General features: G+C 46.6%; 1 protein-coding gene across 2 annotated transcripts in view; it reads left to right on the top strand.

Annotated features, from left to right (window-relative positions):
- The first annotated feature begins 284 nt into the window (after window positions 1–284).
- STARD8 (StAR related lipid transfer domain containing 8) overlaps window positions 285–12,488 on the top strand; it is an 82,306-nt gene continuing 70,102 nt past the window's right edge. Inside the window, exon 1 of one of the 2 annotated variants that reach the window (XM_059883487.1) lies at window positions 285–531. In XM_059883487.1, the coding sequence (XP_059739470.1) occupies window positions 487–531 (45 nt within the window). In that variant the 5' untranslated portion in view covers window positions 285–486. The remainder of the gene's footprint in view (window positions 532–12,488) is intronic. The other variant, XM_024988133.2, reaches the window with a different exon arrangement.

Below are 12,488 nucleotides of genomic sequence, written 5' to 3'. Positions count from 1 at the left end.
CCTGTGTGGTCTCGGTTTTACACAGAGGCACCCAGAAAGGGCTGGTGTGTCATTCGCAGGTGGCAGGAGCCAAGCAGGCCAGCGTGCATGTGGCAGGACTGGCGGGTAAGCTGCAGCAGGCTGGATGCTCCAAGCTTGGGAGCTGAAATTCAGGGAATTTCAATTGGCATTGCTGTCCAGTACTAGCCAACTGGTTAACGGTGCCGAGTTTGAATCAGCGACCCGCCTCCTGGCCCCTCCTCCTCAGCTAGTCTCTCTTCCTCCCTCCCTCCCTCCTTCCCTCCCTCGGGCCCTCCAGGAGAAGTGCAGGCGAGCTGAGCTCAGGCCGCTGCTCTCCGCCTCTTCCCGAGATGAGCCGCTGATGGAGCGCCTGATCAGAGCTAGCTCTGGCTGAGCCTTTGGTTCTGGGTAGCCTGGTCCCCAGAGAGGAAGAGACCTTTGCCCAGCAGAGCTCTGCTGGGCCCTGCCAGTTCCCCTCACCCCACCATGCCTCTGTTGGACGTGTTTTGGGCTTGCTTCAGGAAAGTGAAGGTAAGAGGTTACCTAGCCCCAGCCCACTCCATTGCTCTGGTTTGAAGGAGGCAGCTGGGGACCACTGAGTGCTGGCTGGAAGGCAGATAGGCTTCTGAGACTACCTTGGAGCTAGAAAGGCTTGGGTTCAAGTCTTACCTTTGACAACAGCTCTATGATCTTCTACTGCTTTCTCACAGAAATAAGACAGCTGGCTGGCTCTTCTTCTAAAACTTGCCTCTGTTGCTTCCCTGCCCTTGCCACAAAGACAAGATTCTTAACCTCTCTGAGCCTCCGTTTCCTCAGCTTTAAAATAAAGACAATAGTGACACCAACTTTATAGGGTGGTGAGGTTGGTGTTATTGTTTACATATTAAATGTAAGGAAATATAAGAGACAATGTGTGTAAAGTTCCTAGCGTGATGCCTGGCATGTAGCATCCATACCATACAAGTAATGGTAACTATTATTATGATTATTGCTACTAATTCCCTTCAACATATATTAAATACCTACTCTGTGCTAGGCACCACAGGAATTACACAAAAAAACAAATAGCTTTTGTCCTCAAAGAAGAGGTAAGAAAAGTGTTAAATCTTTATCAAGACATATGCCAGACACTATGCTAGATAGTTGGTCAATAAATAGTTGTCGAGTGCTTGCAATATCTTGTACACAAGATACACAGGCACGTATGCAGGATACACAAGCACAGCAGGACCCATGAGGATGTAGAGGATATGATTTCTGCTTTAAAGAATCAGGGAGCTGATATTTATTTCATATATGGTATGTGTTAGACTTAGGCACTTTCTGTTTGTCAACTGTGATGGTGATTTTCACCATAAGCAAGCCATTGTTTTCCTGCTTTTATAGATGGGGAATGGACACTATGAATGATCAAGAAATATTTACAAGATCACTCAGATATGGTTGGCAGAGTTGAGATCCGAACTCCTAAATCCGTAGTCTTGTTGACACTATATGGCTTCCCATAGCTGCACCGAGTAAGGAGAACTTTCGACAACTAGCCTGACTACATAGAAGACAGGATGAAAGTCAAGCTGGCATCCTTGGAGGAGCTTAGAATGGATTCACAGGAGGTCACATTTGGGCTGAGCTTGAAGGAAGAGAAGTTTGTCAGTCCAAATGGGGGGAAGGGCATTCCAGGCATGCCTGGCAGAGGGAACTTCATCAGCAAGAGTCTGGAGGCAGTGATGGGTTGGAGGAAGGGCTGGTTTCATCATGTGCCTTACTTATCACAGGGTTTGAGGAGAGAGGAGCTGGAGATGGAGGACAAGAGTCTACCTCCCATAGAATTTGGAATTGATCCATGGGTTCCTGGCCCTCACCTAGTGAGGTTCTCAAATGAGCTTTTCACTCATCTGCAGTAAAACATGAGAAGGGTAGGGCTAATGCATTGCAGTTTGCAGAAAGCTAAATTAATTCAAGTCAAAGGACTATTCTTTATTTAGAGATTACTATTACTTCTTATGGGGGTGGGGTTCAAATGATTTCTTTTAATGAAACAGAAGTGTGAGATTTTTAAAATTTCTGTCCTCAGGAAAATAAAGTTTCCAATACTCTGACTGTTCCCTTCCTCATTTATTTAAATATTGCCTTCCTCATCCATGAAATTCCAAAATCTGGGGACTGTTGTTTTAGGGGATGGAGGAGTTCAATAAAGTATGGATATAGTTGTGGACAGTTTTAAGAAAATCACTCCAGTTGCCTTGGGCAGAAATGGTGTGGAGGAGCCCAAGTAGTGATGTGAAAGCCAGGAAGGTGGCTGCGATGGCAGTAAGGAGTGGAGGAGATGATGAGAGATGGACCCAATGAGAAGAACAGGGCAAGGAGGGGGTGAAAGTACCTATGAGGTTGGACACCAGACTGATATAACTGTCCACTCCCTGGAGAACCATTCTGGGTGTTTGGCATGGATTTAAATCCCTTTGCACTCATTACCCCAATCTGTCAGACTCCCGGCAAATGCTCTCAACCAATGACAGTCTCTTAGAGACTGTTGGGGTCAGAGACCCTCAAGAAAAAGTCAGGGACTTCTATCCCTGGTCCCAGACATTAGCATACAGGCACACATTCACTCATGTACATGTCCACAAAGATGGAGCCTACACATGTGTTTCTGCATACTCTCAGCTACACACACATATGCATAGACACACCATTCAAGTGTGTGCGCACACACATACACACATAGAGGCAAATACATGCACAATCACACATGCACACACAGATAGTACATATCCACAAGCATGTAGACTCACACACATGCACACATGCACATACAGAGGTAGGCATGCATGCACACAAACACTCTCCCATGCATGAGCTTGCAGGCACACTCACAATTAGACATACAGAAGCATGCATACAGCGTAAAGACACACGTGTGCACACAGGGTTGTGGCAGGCATGAATCAACACACAGATCTCAGGATAAGAGGCGGCCTGCCAGACCTATGTACACCTTGAGTTTTGTGTCTCTTTTTCCAGCACTACTGCTTTGCAGACCCAGTCAAATAGGCAGGACTTCTGGGCTTGTAAACCCAGTCAGGGGTATGGGATGCCCTGAGCCACCCTGCCTCTCTGAGCTGGGCCCCTTGTGAGCAATTGCTTGGCTGTGTGGGAGGGAGCTGTGGCAGATGCAGAAGCTGCCTACAGGGAGGGGCATGGCCATGCCTGAACCTGCCGTAGCTGAAAGGGCCGTCTCAGATGTCTCATTCAACCTTCTTGTGGTCCTGATGGGGAAACTGAGCTCCTAGCATCCAGCACCACATGGAGCTCTCCATCAGCTGAGGATGTTTGAAGAGGGAGGAAGCAAAGACACTTGGAATCCCAGCCCCCACCCATCACGTGCACACATGCACATACACACACACATGAGCTGTGTGTTTTTAAGCAAGTCCTCTGTTAGCCTCAGTTTCCTTGTCTGCCAAATAACACTAATCAGGGCCTGCCTCACAGAGATGCTATGAGGATTTGGGAAGGTTGTGTCTTTAAAGTGCCTGGTATGGAATAAGTGGTCAACACACATGACTCACTGGCAGTAGATTTCTGAATTATTCACTGGGAGCATCAGAGCAAAGAACAAAGGTTATTCCATGTTTGGCAACTCCAGGGTTAAGAACTCAAGTCTTACTGGCTCCTATGCCACAACTCCTCTTCAGCCCTCTCCTCTGGCCCTGTCTGACTCTAGGACCAGAAACAACCTGTTTGGGAGCTGAAGGGTGATACTTCAGAAGTTAGTGTTACTGGGAAGATGGGAGGAGGTCAGGCCAGGGTCCAGGACTGCCTTGAGCTGTGCTGGAGTTAGGAGTAGCCAAAGGGTAAGGTGTTTGGATGTGAGATGAACTCAGTGTAAATAGTTCCATACATGTCTGATGCGTCTTCCCTGGAGGCCAGTGAAGGTTGAGAAGGTATCCATGACCTCTCAACATGGCACTATGTATGCATGAGAGTCCCCTCAGCCTCATACTCACACGCATACACACAGGACCATTTCTCTGATGTGTCCTTTTGCCCCATTCCAGACCAAGCATGGTGTGACACACATCATGAGTGCCCAGAACATGGATCCTCTCTTATGTTACTCTCTTTGTATCAGGCGAGCTTATTAGGTCCTGAATGGCACTGACCTGGGAGGTGGAGAATACAGCTGGAGTTCCATATCAGCCATGACCTCTAGGTGACTTTGAGAGGATCAGTACTCCCTGCTGGCCCTCAATTCTTTCCCCTTAGAACAGACAAAGCTAATCACACAATATCAAGGGTGACAAGGTTCAATGAGGTCATCTGTTTCTCCCTCCCTTTTCCTCTCTTGAAACTACAGATGAGGAAACTGAGGCTCAAAAAGGGGAAGAGATGCGCCCAAGGTCACACATGGGGTAAGGACACAGCCAGATCCTCACATATTCTGTAGTCTTCCTACTTGCTCTGTGGCAAAATCCAAACACAGCTTGTCTCTGGTAGAATATAACAGCAATTCCGGCAGGACTGCCACACACATGTACATAAACGCATGTGGTAATAACCTTGTCTCACCTACCTGCTTCTATGGGAGGCAAAACAAATCAGATTGAAAAATCCCTTGTAAACTGGGAAGCTTTGTCAAGGTTGGCCATCCAGTTTTGGTCCAACAAACAATGCCATGCTTTTCCCCAGTCACTGTACACTCACACAGCCAGGCTTATCAGTGCAGATGTGCACAAGGGCTCTCCTGAGTTCACGCAAGAACACACTCTCAAGCACCCCCTCTTGTGTGTGCAAATCCGCCTAGTTCTCAAGGCAAAGGAAAAGTTTAACTGGAGACTAGGGTACTTTCTGCAACAGCACAGCTGGAAAAATCGAGGGATAGGGGTGAGGACCTCCAGAATTTGCGCCTTCTCCTCCAGTTGCCTCATCTCAGCACAATTGGTGAAGTTTGCTAAAGAACCATCTGAGATTGGACAGTATTTGTTCTGGGGAGTGGGAGAAGTGCCCATGGGCACTAAGGAGGTAAAATGGGGAATAGGAATCAAAGCTTTGACTCTGACTCATGTTTTGGACACAAATTCTTACTTTGCCTTCAGCTTCTTTGGTACCAAAAAGAGTATGAGTGGGGGTTACTGGGAGTGGAGGACATGCCTGATGATATGGCTGGTGGAGGAAGAAAGTGGGGAAACCTGCAGATTGGCAATGCCAGTTCCCTACACTGTGCCTGCACCCCCGCCCCAGCCCAAAGCACTGCAGAAAAAAGTGATTAGCTACATTTACAGAGCACATGGTATATGGTAGACACTGCACCAAGTCCTTCACAAATATTAACTCATTTCACTATCACAATCAACTCTGCAAGGTGGGTGCTATTACACTCATCATTCTCATTTGACTGAAATACAGAACAGTTAGGAAATGTATCCAAGGTCACACAGCTATTAAGTGATAAACTTGGGATTTTAAATACAGGTAATCAAGGTCCAAAATCCATGTTCTTTCCACTATGTTTATGTAATCTCTGCCTCAGTTTTTTTCCACCTATAAAATGAGGGGGTTAGATTGGTTTATCTCTGAAAGTCCTTCCAGCTTCAATAACTCTCATTATACTTACTATCATTGACTGGAAAAAAAAAAAAAGCAAGACTCTTGCATCTTCCCATACACAGAAAAGTGCTACATTCATTAACTTGAGATATCTGGTTTTATTTAATTAACAGTAATCTTTTGATATTCCAACTCTCTGGTCTTTGAAAGCTCCATATATCCTGGCTCTTCCTTTACATCTTTGGAGCAGTCCTTCAGAGCTATCTGAGAGGTTGTCCTCCGGGCTTGAAGCCCTCAGAAAGACTGTCAAATAAAATTCTCAAGTTTTTCTTAAGAATTTCTCAAGTAATTCTCAAGTTTTAGGTTGTGCAATTTTTTTCAAGTTGACAATGTATACTTCTCTGAACTTTTAAGCTAAGTGAAAAAAAATCTGCTCCCCAAATGTCAGTGATTTCCACTCAAGTTCCCTGGGGAGTGGAACTGAGCCCAGGCTCAGACAAATGAGCCTGCCCTGAAGGCCAGTCCTCCCAGCAGCCCCTAGGGCTGGAGAATAGCCTGAGAAGCTCTGGGAGCCAAGGCCTGGCCTGCATTTCCAAGTCACTAGTAACAATAACAGGGAGCAGCAGCTCAGGCATCCTGTGCTGGGATGTGGGGTCAGAGGTTTCACAGTGGAGTTAGGGAGTGGAACTCCTTGATCCCATCCCTTTGGCCCACCCCTGAGCAGCCTCTGCCACTAGGGACCTTGGAGTCCAGTTAGACCAGCAGCTCCAAGGCTGCAACTGCCAAGGGGCAGAGGAAAGGAAGTTCTGCATTTGGAAAATGGAGTTTGAGGCCCTGGAAGTGGGTGTGAGTTAAAATTCTCCGGCCTTTTTAGCTAATCTGGCCTGGGTCCCCCTGGGAGCTTCAGAGAAGAATGCAGTATAATGATACAATGTAGTAGCTGCTGGAAATGGAACTGCCAGCCCAGATTCTGCCTTTTCTTCCCCTTTCAGAGCCTCAGTTTCCTCATCTACAATATGGGGATAATAGTCCCCACTTCAAAATTGATTGCAAGGGTGACACGTGAAAGGGCTTGCTGCACAGTACATACTTAGAAAATTTGACTTAAATTTGAAGATAGTTCATGGGTTGCTCTTGTTATCCTGGGCCCATGGCTTGGGCCCTCAGTTTCCTCATCCATAGAATGGGGTGAAATTCTACCTGCCCAAAGAAAGCCTAGAATTGGTGACATACTGTGGAGATAAAAAGACAGAAGGAAACACTGATATTACTACCCTTAGGCTCAGGAAGTGAGCTGTTTAGGCCATTCCACTCGCTCTTCCTATCTCTACCCTTACTCCCACTCTGGGTCAAACTAGTTCAGAGTCTGGAAAAGAGGGCCCATTCTGCTGTGGTACCATTACATCTCCCCTCTCCAGTCCCTTACTGCACTCACCCTGTCTAAGGCCCCTCTCCCAGAGGGACTCCCAAGCTCTAGGCAGGAAAGAGGGTCCCTGTTGGCTGGTGGGAAAATCAAATCTTTGGGATGTGACATTCCTGAGATTGTCCAGAGAACCCCTGGGAGTTGCAGCTGTTTGTGCTCTCTCTCTTTCCTCTTGCTGTCTCTCCTCTCCAGCCCAGCTCTCTGCCTCTTGTGGAGGTGGGGAGGGCAGGAGGGCATGAAGCTGGAGAAGGCTGGGGTGATACGGGCCCAAAGGCAAGGAGCCAGACCTGGTATGGCCTTGCAGGCCAAGTAAGGAGTGGGGAGTGGGGAAGGAGCAAAAAACACTCCACCAGGACTGGCAGGAAGGAATTAAGGCAAAAAGAGCCCAAGGGAGCAGGGTATCTGTCAGCGGGTGAGTTAGAAAATGATATACAGATCAGCATCCCTGAGGCTACAGGTTGGATCCCCTTTTAGGGGTGGGTAGGTTATTAGACCATGGTAGTTCTGGTGGGTGGGAAAGGAGAGTCAGAACTTCTGAGAGGCTCACACATTTCAAGCTAGTCTAGGATAGCTTGCACCCTCAGAGAAAGGAAAAAAGAACCCTCTGGGATTCCTCAAAATGCTGTCCCAGTTTGAGTTCTACAAAGGCCTTCCTGAAATCCTTTCCCACAGTGTCTTTTCCCAGCTGAAATTGTCCTTCACCTTCTTCCTTGTGATGAAAGGATTAGAATGATCAGGGACCCACCTATCATTATAGGCAACAAGTCTGAGGTCTAGCAAAGAACTAGTCAAAGGCGCGTGACCAGAATGCCTGCTATCACTCAGTCCCACTTTAAATCTCTCTCCCATTTTAAATGTCTCTTCTGTTCTTTCCAGAGAAGAAATTGGCATCCCTCAGGACCACACCACCTCACACCCAGATTTCACACCCTACCCGTGAACACATGTTCCCAGGCCACTGCGATGGGGTTTAAAAGTGACACCATGACACCAATGCTCCAACTGAAGACCTGGTGGCAGGCTCAACCCAGCCCTCACCTGCACACCGCCCTCCACGTACCCAGCTACCTCCATGCTGGACTGTGAACTCCTTTAAGGATCCAACCTGTGTCTTATCCACCCCTGTGTCCAGCCCAACACAGCCTCTATTTTAGGCCCAGCCTAAAGGAAGTTGGCTGAGTGCATAGAACACACGTGTACTCTCATGCACATACAAGTAACCAAAGCCACTGAACCCTCTCCTGACAGAGAGACCCCAAAAGACAGAGGAATCAACTATGGAGGGATCAGGGAGTCTCCTTCCCACAGTGGCCACAGTCTTTCTTGGCAACACACAGTCTGGGTCTGAGGGTGGTGATAGCCCACTAAGGAGGGGGGCTCAGACTGTGAATAGGGCTCTGTGTGGTCCAGCTGAGAAGGCTGGGGGAGGCTGGAATGTCAAGAACGTGCTCTCATGACCAGCCCTAGGCTGGGGCCTGTGGCACAGGACTGGCCAGGGGTTAAGGCGGAGCAGGGAAGCCAGGCAAGGAAAAGACGAAAAGTCCCCACTGACTTGCCTTCAGATAGCAGAGCAAGGACTGGGCATAGAGCCAGCAGGCCCAGCAGAGAGGATGCTGGAATGCTGAGCTCTGAATCCACCAATGATGCTGAGAACTCTTCAGGTCTGGACAAAGCCTGTCAGTAGTCTTTGTGGATGGCCTCCAAACTATCCCTCTCAGACCTCTTGACTTCTCATTCAGAGACCAGCTTCCTGTATCCATCCCCCTTTGGGCTCTGGCTCTCTCTTTTTATACTCTTTCAATAAAATTCTCTTTTTCTCTCAAAAACTCTGTATCTGTCTCTTTCTGTCTAGCTACTCTGTTTCCCACTAGATGGCAAGCACCTCAAACACAAGAACCACGTCTGCTTCTGTGTAAGTTTGTATCTGCAGGTCCACTGCTGGGGCTACTGTACAGTTCTGAGCAGATGTTCCACATAGGCTTCAAATCTGAGAGGTTCAGAATGAGATTCATTACAAAAGGAAAATTACCCTCCCGCTTACCCCAGTCAGGCCTTTCCCTCTGTTCCTGACCCCAGTTAATAGCACCTCCACCTGGTGCTGTTAACTGGTTGCCCAGGCCAGAAACTTTGGACTCATCCTCAACTTCTTTTTACCTCCCACGTCCTGTCACTTACTGTGGTCCCACTATGTAGACAGCTCATATATTAGTCCCTTCTTTTCTGATCCCAAAGGCCACTGACCCAATCTTCTCCAGCCTCGCTGTCTCAAGTTTTACCTAACCTCTCCCACTCGGATTCCCAATTCCTCACTCAACAGACAGAGTAGCATCCTGAAACATAAACCTTGATTAGCCCCCTTCAAGAGTTCCCCACTGGGTTCTGGATAAAGTTCAAGTTCTATCACACTGACCTACAAGTTTCTTCATGATATGGCCCTGACCACTGCTCCACACCCAGTTCTTACTCTCTGTCTGGCACTCTGCTCTCCAGCCAGATATACACTGTTCCTCAAATCTCATGCTTCCATACCTCCTTGACTTTATTTATGTTACTCCTGTCATGATTTTTCCAGTATTTACATGGAATTGTGATGATTTGTACTTGTGGCCTACCTCTTGCCCCCACTTGACCGTGAATTCCTCAAGGGGAAGGAATATATCTAATTTATCTGAAGCCCTGGGTACCTATCAAAGGGCCTGGCCCTTTGAGGCTCATAGTGAGTAAGTGAATGAATGAATAACTGAATGAGTCACTGGATGGTAACCAACTGGATGGGAACCAGTTGTTACCACCAATCCTGATCTTCTTCCAGAGTGCCTATCTCTATAACTGCTGGGCTCCTGGCTCCTCTGTCCAGAATCTCCATGTAAAAGAATATGTTTTACAACCAAGAAACAAAAAGAATTTTCATCCTGTAGCAAACTCTGTGATGTAAAATTTCATACCCCATTTTCCCCTGTAAGCCTCTCAGCTACCAAAATAGTGCCAGGATCAGGATCCAAAGCAGAGTGGGTTTCATGGCCAGGTTATCCTGGACCCCAGAGAGAAAAGAATAGGATAAAATAAAACTGGGAGTCCCATCAGCCTAAACTGTAAACTTGGTTCTGCCATTTACTGTTGTGTGGCCTTGGATAAGTAATTTCTCTTCTCTGGGCCTCATTTTCCTCATGTGTTACATGAGCACAAGAAAACCTACCTTGTTTATGACAGTCTACTTTGTAACAGCTTACTTATTTATAATCTGCAAATACCTGTGTAAATTTAAAGCCTAATTAGCTCCTGAATGATCCTTAATTCTCTTACATCTTTAGTGGTTAGGGTAGGAGAGGAGAGAATTTAATATGAATAGAATATGATTTCAGAGTAACAATGTGTCCTACCCACCAGTTCATCTCCTAATTTTCCAGAACTGTTACATTTAGGATCTCACAGGGCCCTGCTTCCACTTTCCCTCCCACCTCTTCAACCTTCTTTTTTACTCCCCTTTTGTCCACCACTGAAAATTATATTGACTTGCTTAATCATGGGTCCACTTTGGAGCTTTGTAGGAGAATTTCATTAGTCTCTCTCAACTGGGCGTTTCCCTCTCTTTATACCTATCTCATTCTAGAACTTTCCATCTCCATGAGACTAATGTCTCTTGAGGATTTTGTCAGTGAACACTCAAGGGGGACACCTCTTACCCCTACTCTCTCTTGTGGTCAATTGTGGGTTGGAGATTCACCAGATTTTGTCTTTCAGTCTACAAAGGCAGATCTGACTTTTTTCATTTCAGGGTCTCTAGGGCTTATATTCGGAGAAGGCAATGGCACCCCACTCCAGTACTCCTGCCTGGAAAATCCCATGGATGGAGGAGCCTGGTAGGCTGCAGTCTATGGGGTCGCTGAGTCGGACACAACTGAGCGACTTCACTTTCACTTCTCACTTTCATCCACTGGAGAAGGAAATGGCAACCCACTCCAGTGTTCTTGCCTGGAGAATCCCAAGGACAGGGGAGCCTAGTGGGCTGCCGCCTGTGGGGTCACACAGAGTCAGACACGACTGAAATGACTTAGCAGCAGTAGCAGCAGCAGGGCTTATATTAATCTCCTGGAACTAGAAATCATTGTGGTCAAGTGTCTGCACCTGGTATAGCAATCTGTGCAAGGATAAGAGAGGTGAAAAGTACTATGGCAACTCATTTCCTTATAAGATTTTGGTTGGCTTAGAGACTAGCTGCTTGAAGGCAGGAGCATAGGCAAGAAATCTCTTCCACCTCTAAGAGGAACCCTTCTTTCTTCCTTAACTATTGCATTCACATTTTACCACTATCATTTTAACCTAAGCCACCAACATTGCTTACCTGCATTACCGCAAAGGCCTTCTAAGAGAGACTCCCTGCTTCCTCTTTAGTTCCACAATCCATTCTGCACACAGCAGCCAGAGTGATCTCTCTATGATGTAAGTCAGATATTGCCAGTCTCTTGTTCTATGCCCTCCAATAGCTACTTAACATCATTTGAATCAAAGCCAAAATCCTCACCCTGGCCTTCAAAACCCTGCATAATTTGGCACTTGACTCTCTCAACCTCTGTTCGGAATGTTCTGTACACAGATTGTCACATTGTTGGCTCCTTCTTGTCATTCAAGCCTCTGCTCAAAGTTCAGCACCCCTGAGAGACACTCTCTGGTCACCTTTTCTAAAGCAATCCCTGCCTATTCCATCTATCCTATCACTCTCTACCTCATCCTGGTTTTAAGGTTTCTCCTTCTTGGATCTTACTGATAGCTATAATTTACTTATTGACTTATTTACCTATTTATTATTTGTCCCTGCTCCATGAGGACAGGGACCTTATCTATCTAAATCTATGCCATATTCTTAACATCTATTATAGTGTCTTGTAGGGCATTGATGATGTTATTGTTCAGTTGCTAAGCTGTAGCTGACTCTTTGCAACCCCATGGACTGCAGCATGCCAGGTTTGCCTGTCCTTCTCTATCTCCCAGAGATCACTCAAACTCATGTCCATTGAGTCAAAGAGGCCATCCAACCATAGCATCCTCTGTCGCCCCCGTCTCTTCCTGCCCTCAATCTTTCCCAGCATCAGGGTCTTTTCCAATGAGTCAGTTCTTCACATCAGATGGTCAAAGTACTAGAGCTTCAGCTTCATCATCAGTCCTTCCAGTGAATATTCAGGACTGATTTCCTTTAGGACTGACTGGTTTGATCTCCTGGCAGTCTAAGGGACTCTCAAGAGTCTTCTCCAGCACCACAATTTGAAATCATCAATTTTTTGATGCTCAGCCTTGTTTATGGTCCAACTCTCACATCTGTATAACTACTGGAAAAACCTTAGCTTGAACCATACAGACTTTTGTCAGCAAATTGATGTCTCTGCTTTTTAATATGCTGTCTAGGTTTATCATAGCTTTCCTTCCAAGGCTGCAGTCAATTTCTGCAGTCATTTTGCAGCCCAAGAAAATAAAACCTGTCACTGCTTCCACTTTTTCCCCTTCTATTTGCCATGAAATA

This window comes from Bos taurus, chromosome X (assembly GCF_002263795.3).
Source record: "Bos taurus isolate L1 Dominette 01449 registration number 42190680 breed Hereford chromosome X, ARS-UCD2.0, whole genome shotgun sequence".
Classification (NCBI taxonomy): Eukaryota; Metazoa; Chordata; class Mammalia; order Artiodactyla; family Bovidae; genus Bos; species Bos taurus.
This window is presented reverse-complemented; position numbering and strand designations above follow the sequence as displayed.